The following is a 21,348-nucleotide window of genomic DNA, read 5'->3' as shown; positions in this document are numbered from 1 at the left end:
GGCTACATGACTTTAGAAAATTCTCTTTCTTTATTTCTTCATGCTATGACTTGATTCCAATTGGTATATTGTGTAACACCCCGCTATTCAAAAGAGCTAGAAATAGAAAGAACCATTTTTGGAAAGATCAAATTTGGAAAGTTTGGCAAATTTTGCCAAGTATAAGTTTTGGATCAACTTAAAACAACCATAACGCTAAGCACAGGATGATTTAGGTGTGCTATAAGATATTAAATGAAAGTTCTTTCAATTATCTTTCCAACGCCACTGAGTTTGCTCATTTTCGAGTTTGTATGAGCGAGATATGCCCGTTCAAAGTTGGGCTGTCTAGATAAGGAAAGTTAACCGGATTTTAAAAGGATATTTTGGATTTTTCATTACCCAATTAATTAAATCCATTTTTAGTAATTTATTTGGGGTGTAAACTGATTTGTTTCAGTTAACGCTTCATAAAACTACGCTAGAGCTTTGAGAGAAGAGAAAAAAAGGAAAAAAAAGAAGAAAAGCCAAAGTCCACCGTTCTTGAGGTTTCGCTTGCAGATTTCGCCAAGGGTTAACCCCTACGAGGTATGTGAGATCACATAGCGTTGGTTTCGTTCACCCACGCTCCAATCATGATTTATTTCAGCTATTTACGTTCTTGAAAGTAGAGAAATTGAGTTATTGATGAATTTTGTTGAAATTTCTATTGGGTTCTTGATTGTTGAGTTCTTGAGTTAGTTTCATGAGATTTGATGTTAGTTTTGAGTTGATTCTTGTATCCTTTGGTTAGGTATTCGAATCTAAGTGTTTGGGGAAAGAACCAATTGAATCTAGACGAATTAGGGTCGAAAAACGAGCAAGAAAAATCATCAAAAATTTGGGGAATGGGGGTGGGGCGCCGCGCCACTCAGAGCGCCCCACAACATGTTCTAAAGTTTGGGCTCTGGGGCGCCGCGCCACTAAAAGTTCCCTAACCCAGCTTCTCCAGTTTGGTCTTTGGCGCGTGGCGCCACTTAGAGCGCCAGGGTCGCCAAGTCTTCTACCTTTTCCCACTCCTTTCTGTTTGAGTTTCCTTGAATCGTACATATGATTTCTAGTTGATTTCGACACTCGAAGGTACGTCTAAACATCATGACATCATCCATAAACATGAATCAAAACCTTGAATCCATAAATTCAAATTCAAGAAAAGTTAAGAGCCAAGTCTAGAGAGTTCTTAGAGTCTTTTCAAAAGTCTTTTACAAATGCTTTAAACTTGTTTTAAGACTTTAGTTTTGAGTTGAGTAAAGAGTAAAGAGTGAAGTTCATTTCTTCAAAAGAGTATATGGGAATTATGTATTCCCAAAGATTAAATGTTTTCACATTTAAACAAGAAAGGAAATTGAGATTTCCAAAAGAGCTTTTGAGCTAGTTTTCAGTAAAAAGTAAATGCTTTCACAATTAAGCAAGAGAGGAAACACTGATTTCCTAGAGAGCCTTTGGGCTAGTTTTTGAGTAATTATCTCAAACCACAGAAAGAGTTATGTTTTTAAACATATGATCTAGTTATATTTTGGGAGTAGTATTGAGCACCGATATGGGGGAGAGTTCAGACAACTCACAACCCTCATAAAACCATGTAGCCATCATGGGTAAGAAAATGGTCATTACTTTTTAGATGATTTCTTAGTGCTTTTTAGCATAGACTAGTGGATCTACTTAGTAGTCAGGTTCTATACCCCTGGCAAGGTATAGGATAACACTGGCAGCGTGAGGCAAAACGATGTATCATCACATAACTCTTAAGTGATGGTTGTCGGTTAGAGAAACTCCCACATAAGTATTTTGTATTCTCATATACACAGAGTTAATTGTATTTTTATATACAAACAGAGTTTATATTGTATCTTTGCATACAAATTGAGTTACTATTGTATTTATCAATACACAGAATTGTTATCCATGTTTTAAAGCTTTTCTTTATACTGCATTTATTATACTGCTTTATATTAAAATGAGTTCAGTTGAGTTGAGTTGAGACCAGGTTTGTTCTTTAAGTTCCATTTTCAAGCTTATGTCTTGTTTTAGAATTCCCCTCGCATGCTCGTACATTTAATGTACTGATGTCAGTTGGCCTGCATCTTTTTATGATACAGATACAGGTAACTAGGATCAGTATACAGCGCATTGTTGATTCTAGTTGAGCTTCAGAGTTTTTAGTGAGCCTCCTTGCTTTCGGAGGACCCTTTTTTATTGCTTTGTTAGTTAGTTCATTAGGATGTCGTGGGTCTTGTCCTGACGTCCATCTCAGCTGTTAGAGGCTTCATAAACAGTTAGTTGATGTTAGTTCTTGAGTCTTTCGATTCATGTTTTTATACATTTTAAGTTATTTATTGAGATTCCAGTTTACTATTTAAAGTATTTTTATCATGAGTAAGTCTTCCACTAAGAGTTAAGCAAGGCCAAGGGTTTGCTTGGGGCCAACAATGGTTCTAGAGTGCCAGTCCCGCCCAGGGTGTACGCTCGGAGCGTGACATATTATGATCCAAATTAGTATCTAACTTTTTCACTCTTTTGTCCGCAGATGATTGACACTCGAAGTAATAGCGCAAGGGTAGTAGCTCCAACGACAGAGCAAGCAGCTGAACCCGCAACGAGAGGTCGTGATGGAGGGATAAGGAGAGAAAGAGACAAGGTCATGGGTAAGGTCAAAAGAAGGCCAATAACCTCTAGAGGTGGAGCTCAAAATGTCAATGTACCAAGGGAAGCGACACCAGCCCCACCCTAAGATCCAATATAGGAAGAGATTGATATTAAGAGTGAGGATCATGTTGAACTAGAGGTGAGGACACAAACTGGACTGTAGGTATTCCTCTTATTGATGCGGGGACTATTCAGTAGTATTGGCTTTTCTTAGTGGGTTGACATGATGCGGGGACTGTTCAGTAGTACTGACTATTTTGAGTGGGTTGACATTTACTAGAGTGATTCCAACGATTCAGACTACTCAGTTTCCGATCACTCAAACTATTGCAACTATGTTCCTAAGGTAGATGGGGATGTGGGTGCTGACACTTTGTTCCGTTCATTTCTTGGCCCATGTGATGATTGATACAGAACATGAGATACTGACCAAGTTCTTGAAGCTTAATCCTTCAGTGTTCATGGTTTTGAGGGAGAGGATGCGTTCGAGTTCATCTTAGATTGCTACGAGAGGCTTTATAAGTTGGGCATTGTGCAGCAACTCAGAGTGGAGTTTTTGACTTTCCAGCTCTAGGGTAAGTCAAAAGAATGGTTAAGAGATTTTGTGGAATGTTATTCGTCGATCTTACCTCCATTGACTTGGGCATAGTTTCACACCTTATTCGTGGAGAAGTACGGTTTTAGAGAAGTACGTGTTGGGTTGGTTTGGGTTAGTCTTTGGTCCTCCGACTAAGTGGTTTATTGTGGCTTCCACTTAAGATGGTCAGGATCATGACAGGAACCACAAAAATTTTCTTGAAATACGTTACCGATTTGAAATTGGGTTACACGATAAAAAAATTAGCAATTCGAAAAAATTGACCAAGTTGACGTCATCCCGCCATAGCGAGGGTCAGCAAGGGCATAACTCAGAAATGTGAGTATTTTAATTTTTCCTCTTCTTCTCCAGTGGTAAAATATATGAGTGTTATTCTAAACCCCGCCCTATTAAGCATATCTAAGCCGGGGAACCATATATGAGAGGAATTTCAGCGCAAGTGAGGTCATAACCCATGAAATTCTTGTCCACGTTCGTCAAAATTTACCTCCACAAATCCAGAAGCTCGTGTTATGGACTCTTCAGCAGTTGCTTGGTATTTCGATAGCCTATGCTTTCTTTTTAACAAAGTATTTATACTTGTATTTACTTGTATGATATCTTGTAGATGATCGGGAGATCACAAGTATATTCCTTCATGCACGAAGTTTGAATAGTTGAATTTGTGGTTAGTTGTGATTTAGGCTGATGATGGATTCGTGTAGTTAATATTGATCTTATGATGATTGTAGGGTTATCTTGAGAAGGATTGTGGGCAATTAGATTATGATCAGGAAACATTGGGGATAGAATCCTTTCGAGTAGGTAATGGTTATTTATTTTCTTATATATGCTTTATGTGCTTGTCAACTGCTTGGTTAGTATTACATGCATGATATTTGGTTTGGAAAAAGGAAAGAGTATGATTTCAAATGTTAAATGTTGCCAATCGCACGTAATGACTGTGTTTTACTTGAGTGTACAAATATGTTTGTTATTCATTGTGATTCTGATATGTGATTGATGGTTGGCTTGGGTACTACGTCCGATAAAGAATATCCCATGGTTGGCTCAGGTACCACAAGTCCACACTTGGTACACACTGATAGTTGACTCGGGTACCACATCGGGTACATACTAATGGTTGGCTTGAGCATTACGTTTGGTACGAGATATTTATATGATTGGCTCGGATACCACGCTAGTATAAATTACTAATTGTTGGTTGGGGTACCAGGCTTGGTACATTGAGTGTTTGTGTGTGGATTTTATGAGAGCTCGAAATTGACTTGTGATAATCTTACTATTCATGTGTATTGTGAATGTCAATTCAGGGTGCAGACTGGGAGTCTGAGATATGTTTATGATTGTAGTATTAATTGTATGTTATTTGTTTTATTATGTTATGGTAGCCTATTCATATTTTGTATGCTGGAACTAGCCGATGATCCTACCTTATACACTATGATTTTTTAGTACTGATACTGCACTTACTCTTTTATTTGGTTCCTAATAAGGCATATTTCAGCGGTTGCTTCGCGACCTCAATTGTAATCCTAGCGTTAACTGAATCAAAGGGCAAGCTAGTTCTTTCGAACTGCCATGAATTCGTCTTATTTTTCTAGTTCATTTTTCTGGACTTAGACTCTCTTTAGTTCTTTTATTTTGGGCTTGTGTCTCTGTATTCTAGACTACGTTGAACTGTGGTACACAATTTTAAGTTAATAGGGTTCTTCTGCAATGTTTGATAACTATGATTTTTAATTATGAAACTTGTTTTAAGTGTTGAGACTACTTTTTTTTGTTATTCAGTGATGTGTGTAAGTAGTTAATTGATTCTTCCATCGAGAATTACTGTGGATGCCACTCACGACGGGTCAGGGTCGGAGTATTTGTAATAAGTTCTTTTAAAATTGAAATTGAAATTAAATTTTGTTTTATTTATCATATTTCCTTCAATTCTTTTGAACTCTTGTAGTATAAATAGAAAAATCTTAAATCAATCTAGTATCAATTTATTTCCTTATATGATATGTGTTACTACATAATAGTCAATTCAACACTTCTTTAGATTCCAAACAAATTTTTTGGTGATTGTTGAAAATATCTATTGAGTCGGGTCTACCCATAAGGAATGTTAATTAGTCCATTAGCCCATTAACTTGTCCGCCTCCTAAACCCTATTATGTACTGTATAAATACATCATTATAAGTGTTTGGAAGAACACTCTTTTTTCACAATAATATGACTACTAGGGTTAGTAAGGGTATCTAGGTTGTGGATAGAGAAAGTACATCTACTTTGTGAATTTTTTCGATGGCCGGTGACAAAAGGCGTGGTTGCTACAATTCTGCTTCCGCTAGGAAGAAAACATGTAAGTCTCCGAACTAATATTTATTTTGATTCAAATACTATAACAACAAATTTCACAACTTCTCTTACTACATTGATACCCATCATTTGACCAGATCTTAAATTTCAACTTGATATTTCATCATTATTAATGCTGCTTTATATTTACTAAATTTTATTTCGATGCTAATAAATCAATAAGATCTAGGTAAAGTTTGATCATTTGGTAAAATTGAAAATGATCGCAAAAGTGAATCAATCTATAAAATTGCTAAATTAATCTGATTTTCTTTTAAGTAAAAAGTGAGTCCAACCACACCGCACACTCCAACAAGTGGTACCAAGAGTGTTAAGTGGGTCGAGGCGATCCAGATCGAATCTGACTGAACCAATTTCCTCCCAGACCAGATCGACTCATGTAGATAGAGCAGGGTTAGGTTGGGTTCATAACAAAATTGGGCCCGTATAACCTTAGCTAGACTATTAATGGCTCAAAATCTGTTCAACTCAGTTGTGTTATGTCACTCTTGAATCGTTACTCAGATCAATTTGTTTTATACTATATTAGTCTAATTTGATAGTATAGTTATAGCAAAAATTGAGTCCAACCATACCACACACTCCCATAAGTGAAATTAAGGGTGTCGAATGGGTCAGACTAATTCAGATCAGATCGAATCGAACCAATGTAGAGAGGGTTAGGTGGGTTCAACACCAAATCAAAACCGCATGATCTTAACTAAACTACTGATGTCTCAAAACAGATCCAACCTAGTAGTGTTACGCCATTCCTGAACAAATTACCAAATCATCCCTAACTAGATCTAGTAATACCCAACCCTAGATGCCCAATTTTTCCCGAATAACCCCAACCCCGAACCGTCTGAATTAAATATTTTTTGAACCAGACCGGTTCAACCCAACCCTTAACAATAATACCCATAGGTAAAACCGAACAATGCTATAATATAGATAAAAGAAATAAATCTTGAGTCACATGAGATGCATGTGGAGATTGTGATTTTAGAAAAATGGGGTTGGGGGTTATTTTTGGAGAGAAGGCATAAGGTGCGTGGGAGTGGGAAAAGATAGAGCAAAAAAAAAACTGGTCCTTTCATCAGGTGGGGGTAGTTGTATTGCACTGGCCCTTTCTTTCAAAGAAAAAAAGATTCCCACTCTCTTTGGTCTCTTCTGCCTTTTCTCCCCCTTTCTCTTCTCCTCTTCTTCTTCTTCTCTATCAAATTACTATTTTTACTGTAGCATTCATCTTCTTCATATTCTTCTCTACTTATTTTTTTATTATTACCAAAATCCCCCAAATTAAATTCTCCTTCGAGTAAATATAACCACATATATATAAAAATTATTTGTTTGGGAATTTTTGGTATTATTGATCTAATGATGACAGGTCCAAATATGGCTACTATTACAGCTTCTCTCCAAAATTGTTCGCTGAGTAATCATCATCAGCGGGGCGGCACCAGCCGCAACAGCGCGGGTATCGCCCCGCCAGATGGAATTTCCGATTCATCGGAAAATATCAACACCAACACCAACTTCAATAATAACAACAATCCTTCAAATGATGCTACTGTGGAACTCAATTCTGAAACTGCTCTTCCATACCATTGGGAACAATGCCTTGATTTGAAGGTAACAAAACAATTTTTATTTTTATTTTTGGGTATATATTACAATAATTTGTCTTTTTCTTGACATTTATTGCTTTCTTAACCTTAAAGGCCCAGATCTTGGATTTAATTTCATTATAATTAGTACTTGCATTACTACACTTTGTTTGGTCAGTTTGTCATTTTGGTCTCTTTCATTTATTATTTTTTCCTCCTCTATCCACACACAAAACAAAAGGAACGAAAATTAATTACAAACAAACTCCTCATTTTGAAATTGGTGAATTTCTTTTCCCCATTTCCTTCACATGTGAAAATCTTTTCTTGGTTCTCAATTTTTCATAATCTTTTTTAAAAAAAAAAACATGCATTTAATTTCTCTAGATATTGCAAGGAAAATTTTACAAATTGTTGTAGTTTACTCCCATCTTTTATAACCATTATGTTTGGATTAGCTTGCATTGATATCGAGTAACTCTATCTATCAAAAATTTAGACAAATAGAAAGAAATGCCTAGTTTTATTTTCATTCTTATACTATTTTTTGGAAAATTACATTGTTTTATAAGGTCAAAATTGAATCTCTTTTGGTATTTTGAGTTTTCTTACTGAAAATTCTGGCTCCGCCACTGGTTATGCAGACAGGGGAAATTTACTATTTGAACTGGAGGACAGGGATGAGAGTGAGTGAAGATCCAAGGACAAATGTTGTTGCAACAGAAGAAGTGTACTCAGAAGAAGACTATGACAATGACGATGACGATGACGATGATGATAACAACTCTTATGATAGTGAAGCAACTTATTCAGAAGAAATGCCATCATTTTCATCTTCAAGAGCTGAAACTACAATACCACAAATCAATATTCTGACTACTGAGGCTTTAAGGAGAGCAGCACCACCATCAGCACTAGCAGCACCAGTACTAGTATTGGGTGGATGCAAGGCTTGTTTGATGTATTTCATGGTGCCAAAAGAAGTTGATGATTGTCCAAGATGTGGTAGACAACTTCTTCACTTTGATCAAAATTGAAGGAAGGATAAAAATTAGAAGAACATGATGAGATACTATTTGTTTTGAATTTTATTTTTATATTTTTCTTTTGATAGAAGTTTGTTTTCGTTGGTAGTAGTTTGTTAATGTGTTTTTTCTTCTTTAAGGAAAGACAAACCAACCATTATTTTATAAACAATATTTATCGTGTGATTTTCTTCTTCTACTTTTTTTTTCCCCTATGTGCTAATACTCCTTGTTTTTGGTTTATGGTTTTTGTGATCTATCAAGATGCAGGAGTTGATTTCTCATACGATCACTCTTATTATCTCAAAAAGTTACGTGACGTTTTGAGTAATCAATTGAAAGATGAAAATGGTAAGTAGCATTCATCTTCAATTCTGAGGTTATGGATTTGAGTCATCTAAGAATGAGTTGAAGTTTTTAGAACTCTAAGGTTGTGGATTTGAGTCACCTTTAATTTCAAAGTTTGAAGTTATGGATTTGAATCACCAAAGGAAGAGTGGAAGTTTTTAGAACTTTGAGATTGTGGATTTGAGTCACCAAAGGAAGAGTGGAAGTTTTTAGTGAGAGGTAAATTTTTTTTAAAAATAAAATCATTAATTTTTAGATGTATCTTGTGATTTTCTTCTCATTTTTTTCTATGTGCTACTCCTTGCTTTTCTTGTGCTTTATGATTTTTGTGATAAATGGTGAAATTAGGATTTGCACAAAGGGATTTAAAATATATAAAAATAAATATACGAAGAAGCGAAAGAGAGTTTAATACAATATAGTTTTTCCATGAGGGTGGGGTGTGGTGTTTCGAATTCCCTTAGCGCTACGCCGCTATCTAGCTCTGCTCCTATATGTGATCTATAGAAGATAGCAGAAATGATTTTTCGTATAACCGTTCAATTAATAATTATTATCTCAAAAAATCACGTTACTATTTGAGAAATGAATAGGAAGATGGAGGGGTGATTTTTTTTCTAAAGTGCTAGCTAGCAATGAGGTCAACCATATACAGGAAGGATTTGATAATGGTAAATGAGTGCGACATGTTGCTTTCTTTTAAGTTCAATAAATTTTGTTCTTTTTGGGCAATATTTTTTTTTGTTACACTTTTTGAAGACATAAATTTAAAACTTTATGAGTTATTTTCTTAAGCATCTAATCAATTTTTTTTGCTTAATTTCCTAATAATAGAAAATAAATAATCATATATACCTCAATGTTAGTCGTGGGCTCAACTTATTTCTTATGATAACATTTTGTTTTTCTAGTAGCACCCTTTCGAAATAATCAGAATAGGTCTAGTTCAGGGGACAAATCACACTATTTGATCTTATTTTAGTAGTAGTATTTTTGTTTTTCCGTGATATTAATGTTCTATTATTTATTTATTTATTGCCAAAGTCAAATGGTTTTAGACACATTGTACTATAATGGTTGTTATTTTATTTAATAAATGAAATGAAATTGCATAGACGTGTATAATGTTTGTTAGTGGATGCCTAAAAGTTGACTAAGAATAGATTTAATTTTCAGGACATTTTTTTTTTTTCACCTGTATTATTATTTATTTAAAACAGTTTGGTCATCTCATTGGCTTTTCGATTTGTTTTTTTCTAATTAATTGATTGATATGACTATGATAAATAAAACAAAGAAAAAAATTCCAACTTGGTTGAAATATATGTCCTTTTAATCAAACTTGAATCGGTGAATTAATATTATGAGATTAATTAAAGTCCTAGTCAAATAATTGTAAGTTTATATGATTGTAATTAAAATTAAACTTTTTTTTAGGACTCTGTGTAACATTCTTTTATATTTTCTCTTCTCTGAAAATTTTAACTACCTTTTAATCTAATTTGTCTTTTGTTTTGTTTCAGTTTTTTGGTTTCAGAATTCTCAAATGTAACGTTTTTACTGTTGGTATACTATTCATGTGTACACAAACACATGGATCGAAATGCAAGGAATAAAAAGATCACGGGAAAGCAAAAGGGTGTAATTGTTGATAAGACGTAAATTCAAGATTTTAGCTTTATGAGTTTAAGATTATACAATTTTTAGTATTGAACATGTTATTATTTTTAAAGAAGTTATGAGGGATTGAGTTCATATTTATTACTTCTTGTAATTTTTTTACATAAATTTATATTTCACATCAAAAATATCGAAAAATAAATAAATTCGATATCAGTACCGTGCATCCGCTTTGGTGGATGATCTCTCTCTCTCATACATAGATATATATACACGTAATAAAAAGTGGTACAGGTAAATATAAAATTTCAAGAATATAAGTGCATCATTAAAAAAAAATATGTGAGAGTTAATCCCTAGTTTTATAGGTGAGTAACATAACGTTCAATCAAGCGTACCATTTAACTTTTTTGTAGCATAAATGGCAGTAGATAATATTAAACTAATTTTAATAAGTATATACATAAAATATCTAATTTTACGGAAAGACCATATGCCAAATATTTTACCGATAAATTCTCCCGTAAGAGACTGAAAATTTTGAGGGTCCTACAATAACTTAAAATTAATAATTGAGATCACAATAAAATATTCACAAATATCTAGTGTTTTTCTTAAAATATGTAGGTTCAAAATTAAAGCTACTAAATTTATTTGAACCCATATGTAACACGTAAGGATGACAAAATGATTGAAAAGAAATAAGTAACCATTCAATCTGATCCATTAATAGACATGAGTTGGATAACTGACTTTTTAAAAATGGATCAAATACAAATATTATCCACTAAAACAATTTAATAGATAAAAAAATAGATCTCACACTTTTAAGTTCTAACCTTCAAAGTATTCCAAGCCCATCAATTATTATTTTTATTTTACGAAAGTTTAAGCTTATTTTAACTTGTAACTTGCGTTTGTACTTGATGATTCCTATAAATATCTAGATTATATTATATATTGATCAACCCATTTTTAGTTCGTATCACATATTGATTGATCATTTTAACCTGTTCATATTCAATTTGACCCGCTCATTTACCATTTCTACATAATTTGAGTTAGTTACTATAGACTCTATTGAAATCTATAACAGCCCAGTACACTAGTGATATTGTTCGCTTTGGGCCTGGATCCGCATGATTTTAAAACACGTCACTAGTTGGTAAAGTCTGTTTACTTATATACCCAACATTTCTCCTGTGTTTTGCTGTTGTAAGACTTTTTATCTTAAGTTGGGGTGCCATATAACCCATGCGCACGTCTAGCGTCTAGCAAGCACGACCGTTCATTGAAGAAGAAAAAATAGTATCATAATTAGTTTTAATCTGTTACGTGAGTTATATATATACTAGTAGGTAAGTAGGTTGGTAGATAGGTAGAAATTCAAGAGAAAGGGACAAGGGAGAGGCAAAGAAGCTTTTGGTTTACTTTAGGTTATATATATATATGGCAGAAGGTGGTATTATTTAGCAGGAGAAAGGAATCTAGACAGAAAGGCTCAAGAGTTTTGGCAGAGCAAAGGATGGAGAAATATCGATGTTTGAGGGCAATATATAATATTCGTAGATGTTGATAGAGTGAGACAACATGTACTCACTATAGACACGTCCCTCTCTACATTTTTCATTGTTCCCAACCCCACACCCCAACCCCAACACACAAAAATATTCTTTTTCCTAGTGAAATTTTTAAAATTTAATCTGGGGTGGAGGGAGAGTATTAGTTACGAATTCATTTGTTCGAATCTTATTTGAACGGTGAGAATAACTGATTAAGTCGTGTTATAAGAGGTTATTCTTCAAATGGATGATGTCAGTGTTTAAGTTGTTGTTGGGTGATAGATCGGCCATAGGAGTACTCCTGGATTTAAATTAGGACTTATGGGGGGTTCACATGAACCCAATAACTTTTGGTTTGATTTTGTGTTTGTATTAGAAAATTAATTAAGTACATAAACAAGGTCTAAGCTAGGTAGGGACAAGGGGGTTTAGTGAAAAATTACATTGTTTATACATGATTAAAATTATTTTTATGTATATATAGTAGATGTTGAACCTTCTTCGGATATTTACCTTTTCATATTATGAACCTTCAGGTATGAGTTCGATGAAAAATTCGAAACCCCATAAATTTTAAATTTTGACCACTCCAGTAGAGGATTCAAAATTTTCAGTAAAGAGATTCGAAAAATAAAGAATGTAGTATTGGAATTTGAACTTGAAACCTCAACGTGAACTAATTTGAACCCCTAAACTACTAATTCAACCTCTAATAATCTTGTGTTATCAAAATCAAAGTATAATACTAAACATTAAAAAAAAAAACCTGTATATATAATGTAACTTTTTACCTAGAAAATTCAGATGAACACCTTCACTTCCTTGTAAATCCGCCCTAGACCCACCTCTAAAAATAACCATTAATTAATGAGTGATTCTAAGACTTCATACAATAACGAAAAGAGCACAAATTGGTCACATTTGCAGTAACATTGTGTCATTAATTGGAGATATAACTTGTGATATTGTTATGAAAGAATCGAAAGAGAGAGAAGTCACATTATGGGATAAGTAGGGACTCTTGCGTAGGAGAAAATTGACATGTCCTCAGCTCCAAAATTAAACAACTTATGATGTCAGAATTGTTTATAAGAAAGATAATAATTCATTCTCTCAATCAATGCGAGACACTTAGAACTTAACTCAATTCGAAAAGTTGATTCAAAATGTCCAAAAATATATAAAAAGATACTTATTTTGTTTCAATTTATGAGACATAACTTGAATCTTGCACGGAATTCAAGAAACAAATAAGAATTTCTGAAACTTCTCGCGTTAAACATGTCATAGCTATTAATTTAGTATTTATATAATTACAAAATTATTAAAATTTAGAGTGAAAAGTGTGAAACGGGGATGTCCGACTCTGATATCAAATAAAAGAAACAAGCCCTAGAACTCAACTCAATTCGAGAAGTTGATTCAAAAAGTTAAACACGTCTAAGAGAATATAAAAAGATACTAACTCTGTTTCAATTTATGAAACATAAATTGAATCAGCGTGGAATTTAAGAAACAAGAACTTCTGAAACTTCTAGCTTAAACATGTCATATCTATTAATTTAATATTCATGTAATTATATAAAAAAATTAAAATTTAGAGGATGAAAAGTGTGAGACGGACATGTCTGACTCTAATACCAGATAAAAGAAACAAACCTTAGAACTTAACTCAATTCGAAAAGTTGATTCAAAGAGTTAAACGTATCCAAGAACACATAAAAAGATACTCACTCTATTCAATTTATGAGAGATAAAACTTGAATCCCACACGAAATTTAAGAAACAAATAAGAATTTTTAAAACTTCTCGCATTAAACATGTCATAGCTATTAATTTAATATTTTACACTCTTTATGTAATTATAAAACTTTTAAATATCAATTTCAAATAGGGAAACAATTTTCTATGCTTATTAACTCGTAGATTAAACCCACTGGCTTCATATGCGGCTTCGATGTTTGGGATTTTTAATATGGTATCACATTATGATTCAAGTTTTGATATATAAGTATAGGTAATTAAATATTAGGTGTTTTATATTATATGAACACCATTAACATTATGATATTTGGAGAAATTGAGGCTTAATCCTAAGCTAGAAATTTAGCAAATATGAGTCTTGACAAATTAGTTGGCATCAAGATTAGGTGGTTTCTTTTGTGTGGTGTTTTTTTTTATTGAACCTGTACATTTGTGATGGTTGAGATAATTATATGTCATACAAACATTTGATTGATTGAGATGCATCATCATCCCTTTTTGTTGATATTATATTGTGCACATGCATTGACATGATATTGAGCATGAGTAAAGATCTTACACATAGAGATCGTCCGTGTTGAGATCATGTTTATGATTATAAGTTAGTCACGTGGAGATCGTCTGTGTTGGGGAGGATTTGATTTTATGATAGTTCATTGAAATCATTCGCACAGATAGGGGAGATCGCCCGTGTCGGTATAGACCTTGCGAATCCCCCATGGGTCACGAACTCTCGATAAATTTTTAAGAAGTATTGTATACATACGATTGAAAGAGTACTTGATATTTGAGGCATATCATTTCATGATGTTGTATTGCATTGCATCTCATTACATCTTTCATTCTTGTTTGATTATGTGCTTCATTGGTGTTTGGACACTACGTGACATTTGATTATTCCTATTTGGTGAAACCTGGTTGATAAGTATAACGTAGACTTATAAAATTAAAGAATAATTTCTTATGTATACTCTTGTCAGTATTTTTTCGTTGTCGATTTATGAGACATATTGGGTACACATGATTTCGTACTCATACTACACTTGTTGCACTCTTTTGTGGTGTAGATTCGATTCCGAATACGAGCATATATCGTGGAGTTTTCTGAGTCCGAGCTTGAATTATCTTGGAGTTGTGGTGAGCTGTTTGGCTGTTCCGCGACCCACACCTCCTATTAGAGTTTTTCCCTGATTTCTTACCATATTTGAGTTTTATTCTTCTTTTGAAGGAAATTTAAAGTAGTAGCTTAAATGCTTTGACTGTTCCTTAAAGAAAAATATAATTCTCTTCCATATTTGGTTATTCTTTCCTTAGAAGAACTGTATGTAACTCTATAAATTGAAGACCCCTCTTTTTATACTAGGAACACAATAGAATCCACAATGTAGACATTTGAAAGTTTTATTTATGAGGAGACTTTCTCTCTACCGCTTTTATGCTTTTAATTAGTTTTTTTTAATCATGTAGGCCAATTGGTCATATCATACAATGATATATGTTTCTATTAGTATAGTTTTATGTATGTGTTGTCTAATTTATCGTGATATGATTTGAATTTGTAAGCTTCCACATGATAATCTGAATACTTTCGAACCCAACAAGTGGTAATAGAGCACATGATTCAATGATCCAATAAAATGAATTTGAAGACATGTTTAAGATGATTTCAGATCAATTTGTAATCAATGTGATGATAATAAAGATGTTCGTGCTACTACATGTGAAGAAAAATTTCAAATATATTTTCAACAATCTTGTTGCTCATCCTTAAAAACAAAATCTATTTTTAACCCATGCTTATTTAAACACATGGGCTTCAACTTTCAACCCCTGCAAACTTTTAATGCTCGGGCTTCACTTTAACTCATGTATCTTACTATTAACGCATCAGATCCACTTTCAACTCCGCTCATAACTTGAAACAGAGAGCTCCTGTCACACTTCAAGCCTACACCCTGGGAGAGGCGGGCACTCGAGAATCATTGTTAGCCCCAAGAGAACCCTTGCCCTGACTTACTTACTCAGCAGAAGACTTAAGTCAACATAACTGTACTTTTAAAAGTAAACTGAAAGCTCAAAGATAACTGAGAATGTATTAAAATAACATTCACTGACCAAAGTGGCAACTCAAGTCTCAACATAAAAAAATGAGAATGAAAAGACTAAAGAACTAACATTTGACTGTCTATCTATGAAGCTTCTAAAACTGAGATGGACATCGGGACAAGACCCACGACATCCTAATGAACTAAACATACTGAAAGCAATAAAAGGGGTCCTCCGAAAACAAAGAGGCTCACTAACAACTCTGGAGCTCAACCAGAATCAACGGTGCACTGGATGTTGATACTGGTTACCTGTGTTTGCATCATATAAAGATGTAGGCCAAATGGCATCAATACATTGAATGTACGAGCATGCGAGGGGAATTCTAAAACAAGACATAAGCTTGAAAGGAACTGAAGAACAAACCTGGTCTCAACTCAACTGAACTGAACTCATTTCAATATAAAGCAGTATAAACAAGTGCAATATAAAGAAAATCTTTTTAAAACATGGATAACAATTATGTGTATTTAGAAATACAATAGTAACTCTGTGTGTATGCAAAGATACAATATAAACTCTGAATGTATATAAAAATACAATTTACTTCTGTGTATATAAGAATACAAAATACTGTTGTGGAGTTTCTCTAACCGACAACCATCACTTAAGAGCTATTGTGATGATACAACATTTTTTCTCACACTGCCAAGGCTGTCCTATACCTTGCCGAGGGTATAAAACCTGACTACTAAGTGAATCCACTAGTCTATGCTATAAAACACTAAGAAATCATCTAAAAAGTATGACCCTCTTCTATCCATGATGGCTACATGGTTTATGGGGGCTGGGAGTTGTCTGAACTCTCCCCCATATCGATACTCAGTACTACTCCCAAAATATAATACTAGCTCTTATGTTTAAATCATAACATCTTTCTGTGGTTTGAGATAATTGCTCAAAACTTAGCTCAAAGGCTATCTTGGAAAATAATTTTTCCTCTCTTACTTAATTGTGAAAGCATTTACTCTTTACTGAAAACTAGCATAACATCTTTCTGTGGTTTGAGATAATTGCTCAAAACTTAGCTCAAAGGCTATCTTGGAAAATAATTTTTCCTCTCTTACTTAATTGTGAAAGCATTTACTCTTTACTGAAACTAGCTCAAAGGCTCTTTTGGAAATCAAAGTTTCCTTACTTGTTTGAATGTGAAAACATTTTACTCTTTGGGAATACATAGTCCCCATATACTCTTTTGAAGAAATGAACTTCAATCTTTACTCTTTACTCTTTACTCAACTCAAAACTCAAGTCTTAAAACAAAGTTAAAACATTTGTAAATGACTTTTGGAAAACTCTTATGAATTTCTCTTGACTCGACTCTTAACTTCTCTTGACTTAACTCTTAACTTTGCTTGAATTGAATTATGGATTCAAGGCTCATGATCTCATGTTAATGGATGATTTCATGATGTTTAGACGTACCTTAAAATGTAGAAATCAACTAGAAAACATAGGTACGTTGCAAGGGAACTCGTACGGAAAGAAGTTGGAAAAAGTAGAAGACCTGGCGTCCCTGGCGCTCTGAGTGGCGCGGGGAGCCAGAGGCAAAACTACAGAACTGGAGTAGGGGCACACTGGCTGGCGCGGCGTCCCGGAGCCCCAACTACAGAAAACTTTGTGGGGCGCTCTGGCTGGCACGGCGCCCCACCCCTTTTCCTCAGAATCTTTCGATTTTTCTTACTCATTTTTCAACTCTAAACCCTGTAAATTCAATTGGTTCTTTCCCCAAACACTTAGATTCGACTACATAACCAAAATATGCAAGAATCTACTCAAAACGACATCTAATTTCATGAATTTAAATCAAGAACTTCTCAACAACTTCAACAATCAAGAACCCAATAGAAACTTCAAACAAATCTATCGAGAACTCAATTTCTATACTTTCAAGAACATAATTTCGCTAAATAAAATCATGATTGGCGCGTGGGTGAACTAACCCAATGCTATGTGATCTCACGTACCTCGTAAGGATCAACCCTTAGCGTAATCCTCAAGCAAAACTTCAAGAACTTGGAGATTCCTTGCTTCTTCTTCTTTTTTCTCCTCTTCTTTTCTCTTCTCTCAAAATCCTAACTTATTTTAATTAATTGGGTAATGAAAAGACCATAATACCCTTCTAAAATCCGGTTTTGACTTTCCTTATCTCGACAGTCCAACTTCAAATAGGCATATCTCCCTCATACAAACTTGAAATTGATCAAACTTGGTGGCGTTGGAAAGATAATTCAAAGATATTTCCTACGGTATCAAGTAGAACACCTAACTCATCCTGAGCTAGGAGTTATGGTCATTTGAAGTTGACCCAAAACTCATACTTAGCTTAACTTTGTCAAACTTTCCAAATTTGATTATTTCCAAAAATGGTTTCTTTCTAATTCTAAGTCTTTCTAGTAGCGGGATGTTACAACTCCAATTTTCAACCCATATCAATTTTTTAAATCATGGTAAGCAGCAGTGATACATGAATATTGTGTGAAGAAAGAGGAGCAAGATTATTTTGTCAAGAAAATCCAGCCAAAAGAGGAGATATGTTAAGGTTTTGCCCTGATTTTCCTACCATGTTTGAGTTTTATTTTTCTTTTGAAGGAAAGTTAAAGAATTACCATAAATGCTTTAATTTTTTCTTAAAGAAAAATATAATTCTCTTCCATAATTGGTTATTCTTTCCTTAGAAGAAATGTATGGAACTCTATAAATTGAAGACTCCTCTTCTCATACCATAAACACAATATAATCCACAATGTAGACATTTAAGAGTTTTGTTTATGGGGAGACTTTCTCTCTACAATTTTTATGCTTTTAATTATCTTTTTGTTTTTAATTATGTAGGTCAATTGGCCATATCATATAATAATATATATTTCTAATAGTATAGTTTATGTGTTGTCTAATTTATCGTCATATCATTTGCAATTGTAAGTTTCGGCATGATGCCCTGATTACTTTCGAACCCAACACCTCCCTCTATCTTGTTATTTATTATATTGTTCTAGTATTTGGACAAGATATTTCTTACATTTAGACTGGTCACTTTAGTTTCAGGCTTGCACCGTATTTTAGAAGCTCTTGTACTTATGACATCAAATCTTGAGTGGTACATCAATTTTTCCGCTTTTCTTTTTAAAAGACTTATTCTTGAGATATTATGTTTGTCACTTACCTTTCTCTTATTATATTAACTTGAATTGGTAAGATATTTAGGTTGGCTTACCTATCGGTTTGAAACATAGGTATCATCACGACTTATGAGTTTGGAATCCAACTTTGGATCATGACAATTATAGAGTGAAAAGTGTGACACAAAGATATCTGACTCTAATACCAAATAAAAACAAATAAAAACCTTAGAATTTAACTCATTCGGAAAGCTTATTCAAAGAGTTAAATGTGTCCAAGAACACATAAAAAGATATTCAATATGTTTCAATTTATGAGACATAACTTGAATCTACACCGAATTTAAGAAATAAAAACTTCTGAAATTTTTGACATTAAAACATGTCATGGCTAATAATTTAATATTTACGTGATCATTAGAAAGACTTTTAAAATTTACAGTCTAATTCGCGTCTTCTTTGACCTCATCTTTTTATTAATTTTAAATTTTCTCCATACACATTCCTCTCTTAAAGGGAATCTTTCAGTGCATGTTTGTTTCCTTTATGAAAGAAGCATGTTCTTGTTTCTGTCTCCTCTTCGAATCTTCTGTTATTTCATTGAATCACTTTTATACATTTTTGTTAATTCCAACTATTATATTTTGTCACTATTCAAGTGTTCTATTCTACACTCTTAATAATCTAGATAAACTTTTTTTTTTTTATATGACATTTTGTCAGGAATTTTTCATATTTTATTAATATTATTATTTTTGGACACTTTTAGACCTACCTTGTGGGGGTTAGAGCAACTGAGCAAGGGAAAAGTACTTTGATTAAAAGTAAATGTATAATTCAAAGTTTTGAATGATTACTGAGCTAAGTTGAAAATTTGAATTTTTAATCGATTTTGGTACTACTTGGATTATCGCCCTCCTATGTTGTTGTCGGGATAAATCTGACTTGTTCTTCTATTCCCGCTTACATAGATAGGATATTTTAAAAAATAAATATCCTTTTTAGTAGTAAATTTAGATACAGTAGAACCAATTGAGTTTTTAAAAATCAAATATGCGTACAAGCATTTTTTTCTTTCATTTTTAATTTAATACTATTTAAATATAAATAGCATCAACAAGATAGCATTTAATAAAGTTGTGAATTAAATAGGAAGAACAACTAAATCACTAAAAAAAAGATGGCTAAGATGAATATCTTCTTATAGGAACAAAAAAAAGTTATAACGGAAAAGGTCACACATTTTAAATAAAGAAATTTTTATAAATATATAAATAAATAGCTCAAATAAGAAAGGGAAAGTGCGTGTGGTTAAAAACGGATTAAAACCGAAAATCGAATTAAATAAATTAACTTTTATATGATTTAAATTTGGTTTAATTTGATTCTAAATTTTTAAAAAAAAAATATTTGATTTTATTTTATTTTATTTGCCAAGTTATATGACGAAACACCACTTCCCAAGTTTTCCTCAAGTTTTTTCCAAGTATTCTTGGGGCCAAACGGGTCCTAAATCTTAGGTCCAACAAAATCGTTTCCCCAACACCCTTTCTCTCTTTCACCATCTTTAAGGATGTTAATAGTTCCACATGATTGTTAATAGATAATTAAAATCGATTTATCTATGAATCGAGAAATGCTATGGTTTTTACATATAATTTATGAACTTATATAGAAGTAATTCACAAGATCATGCACTTCTTTTTCCTGCTTATAACGGAAATAGGTATCGTTGGTTGGTCCAGTCTATTCTTAAAATAAACAGCTCACACACAATTGCCGAGTAATAAAATATCTCACCTAAATTCAACATCTAACCATGGAAACTTAAGTTGAATTGGTGGAAACACCTTTGGATTAAGCTCTTTACATACCAAGCTCATAAAACAAGATCTCAAATTTTCATTTAACAAGTGTTTTGTATCTCATGTATAATTATGTATATCACTCCTATCTATCATGTATACCGGTGCAAATCAATGGGAAGTTTGTGGGTGATATACAAAATATACAGTGTGATCTCACAAAGCCATTTTATAAGTTTGATATTTAACTTGAAATAAGTCCAAATCACTTTTAATCTTTCTCAAAATTTGTATATAATCTTGTATATTCATTTTCAACCTATTCCAACCATACTAACTCTCACATATACATGCAATCAAAGAGAGAGAAAGAAGGAAGAGAAGTTGAAATTTATGAAATCCTCAAATTTAGATCCAATCCTTTAAGAATCGAATAATACTTTTGTTTTAGATTTTGTTTTTCGATGAAAAATTGAATCCTCGTCGACTATTATCAAGAATAAAAATATACGTAATTTGGGTATCTCAAAAAAATTATGAATCGATACATTATAAAGCGTGAAATAAGGAAGAGGGTATTTACCTTCTAGTAAATTGTTGATTATAGATGAAATTTGCCCTACAATGTCAATCTTTTTGAGCTTCAATTGCTAAACCTAATCATAGGCTAAAACAATCACTAGAATTAAATGTAAGTCTCAATATCCTAAAAGAAGAATTGAACAAGCTTTCAAAAAAACAGTGATGTCCTTTGACCAAGTCAAGGGTTTCCCC

At 33.1% G+C, this 21,348-nt stretch overlaps 1 protein-coding gene across 1 annotated transcript; it reads left to right on the top strand.

The window, feature by feature from the left end:
• Positions 1 to 6,636: 6,636 nt before the first annotated feature.
• LOC102605922 (mental retardation GTPase activating protein homolog 3-like) lies at positions 6,637 to 8,446 on the top strand. The gene is made up of 2 exons (XM_006361856.2): positions 6,637 to 7,247; positions 7,867 to 8,446. Exons 1-2 carry the CDS (start codon positions 6,993 to 6,995, stop codon positions 8,257 to 8,259), a joined length of 648 nt encoding a protein of 215 aa, XP_006361918.1. The 5' UTR covers positions 6,637 to 6,992; the 3' UTR covers positions 8,260 to 8,446.
• Positions 8,447 to 21,348: the final 12,902 nt, after the last annotated feature.

This window comes from Solanum tuberosum, unplaced genomic scaffold (assembly GCF_000226075.1).
Source record: "Solanum tuberosum cultivar DM 1-3 516 R44 unplaced genomic scaffold, SolTub_3.0 scf00375, whole genome shotgun sequence".
Taxonomy (NCBI): Eukaryota; Viridiplantae; Streptophyta; class Magnoliopsida; order Solanales; family Solanaceae; genus Solanum; species Solanum tuberosum.
The sequence above is the reverse complement of the archived record's forward strand: the minus strand, read 5'-3'. Positions and strand labels throughout refer to the sequence as shown.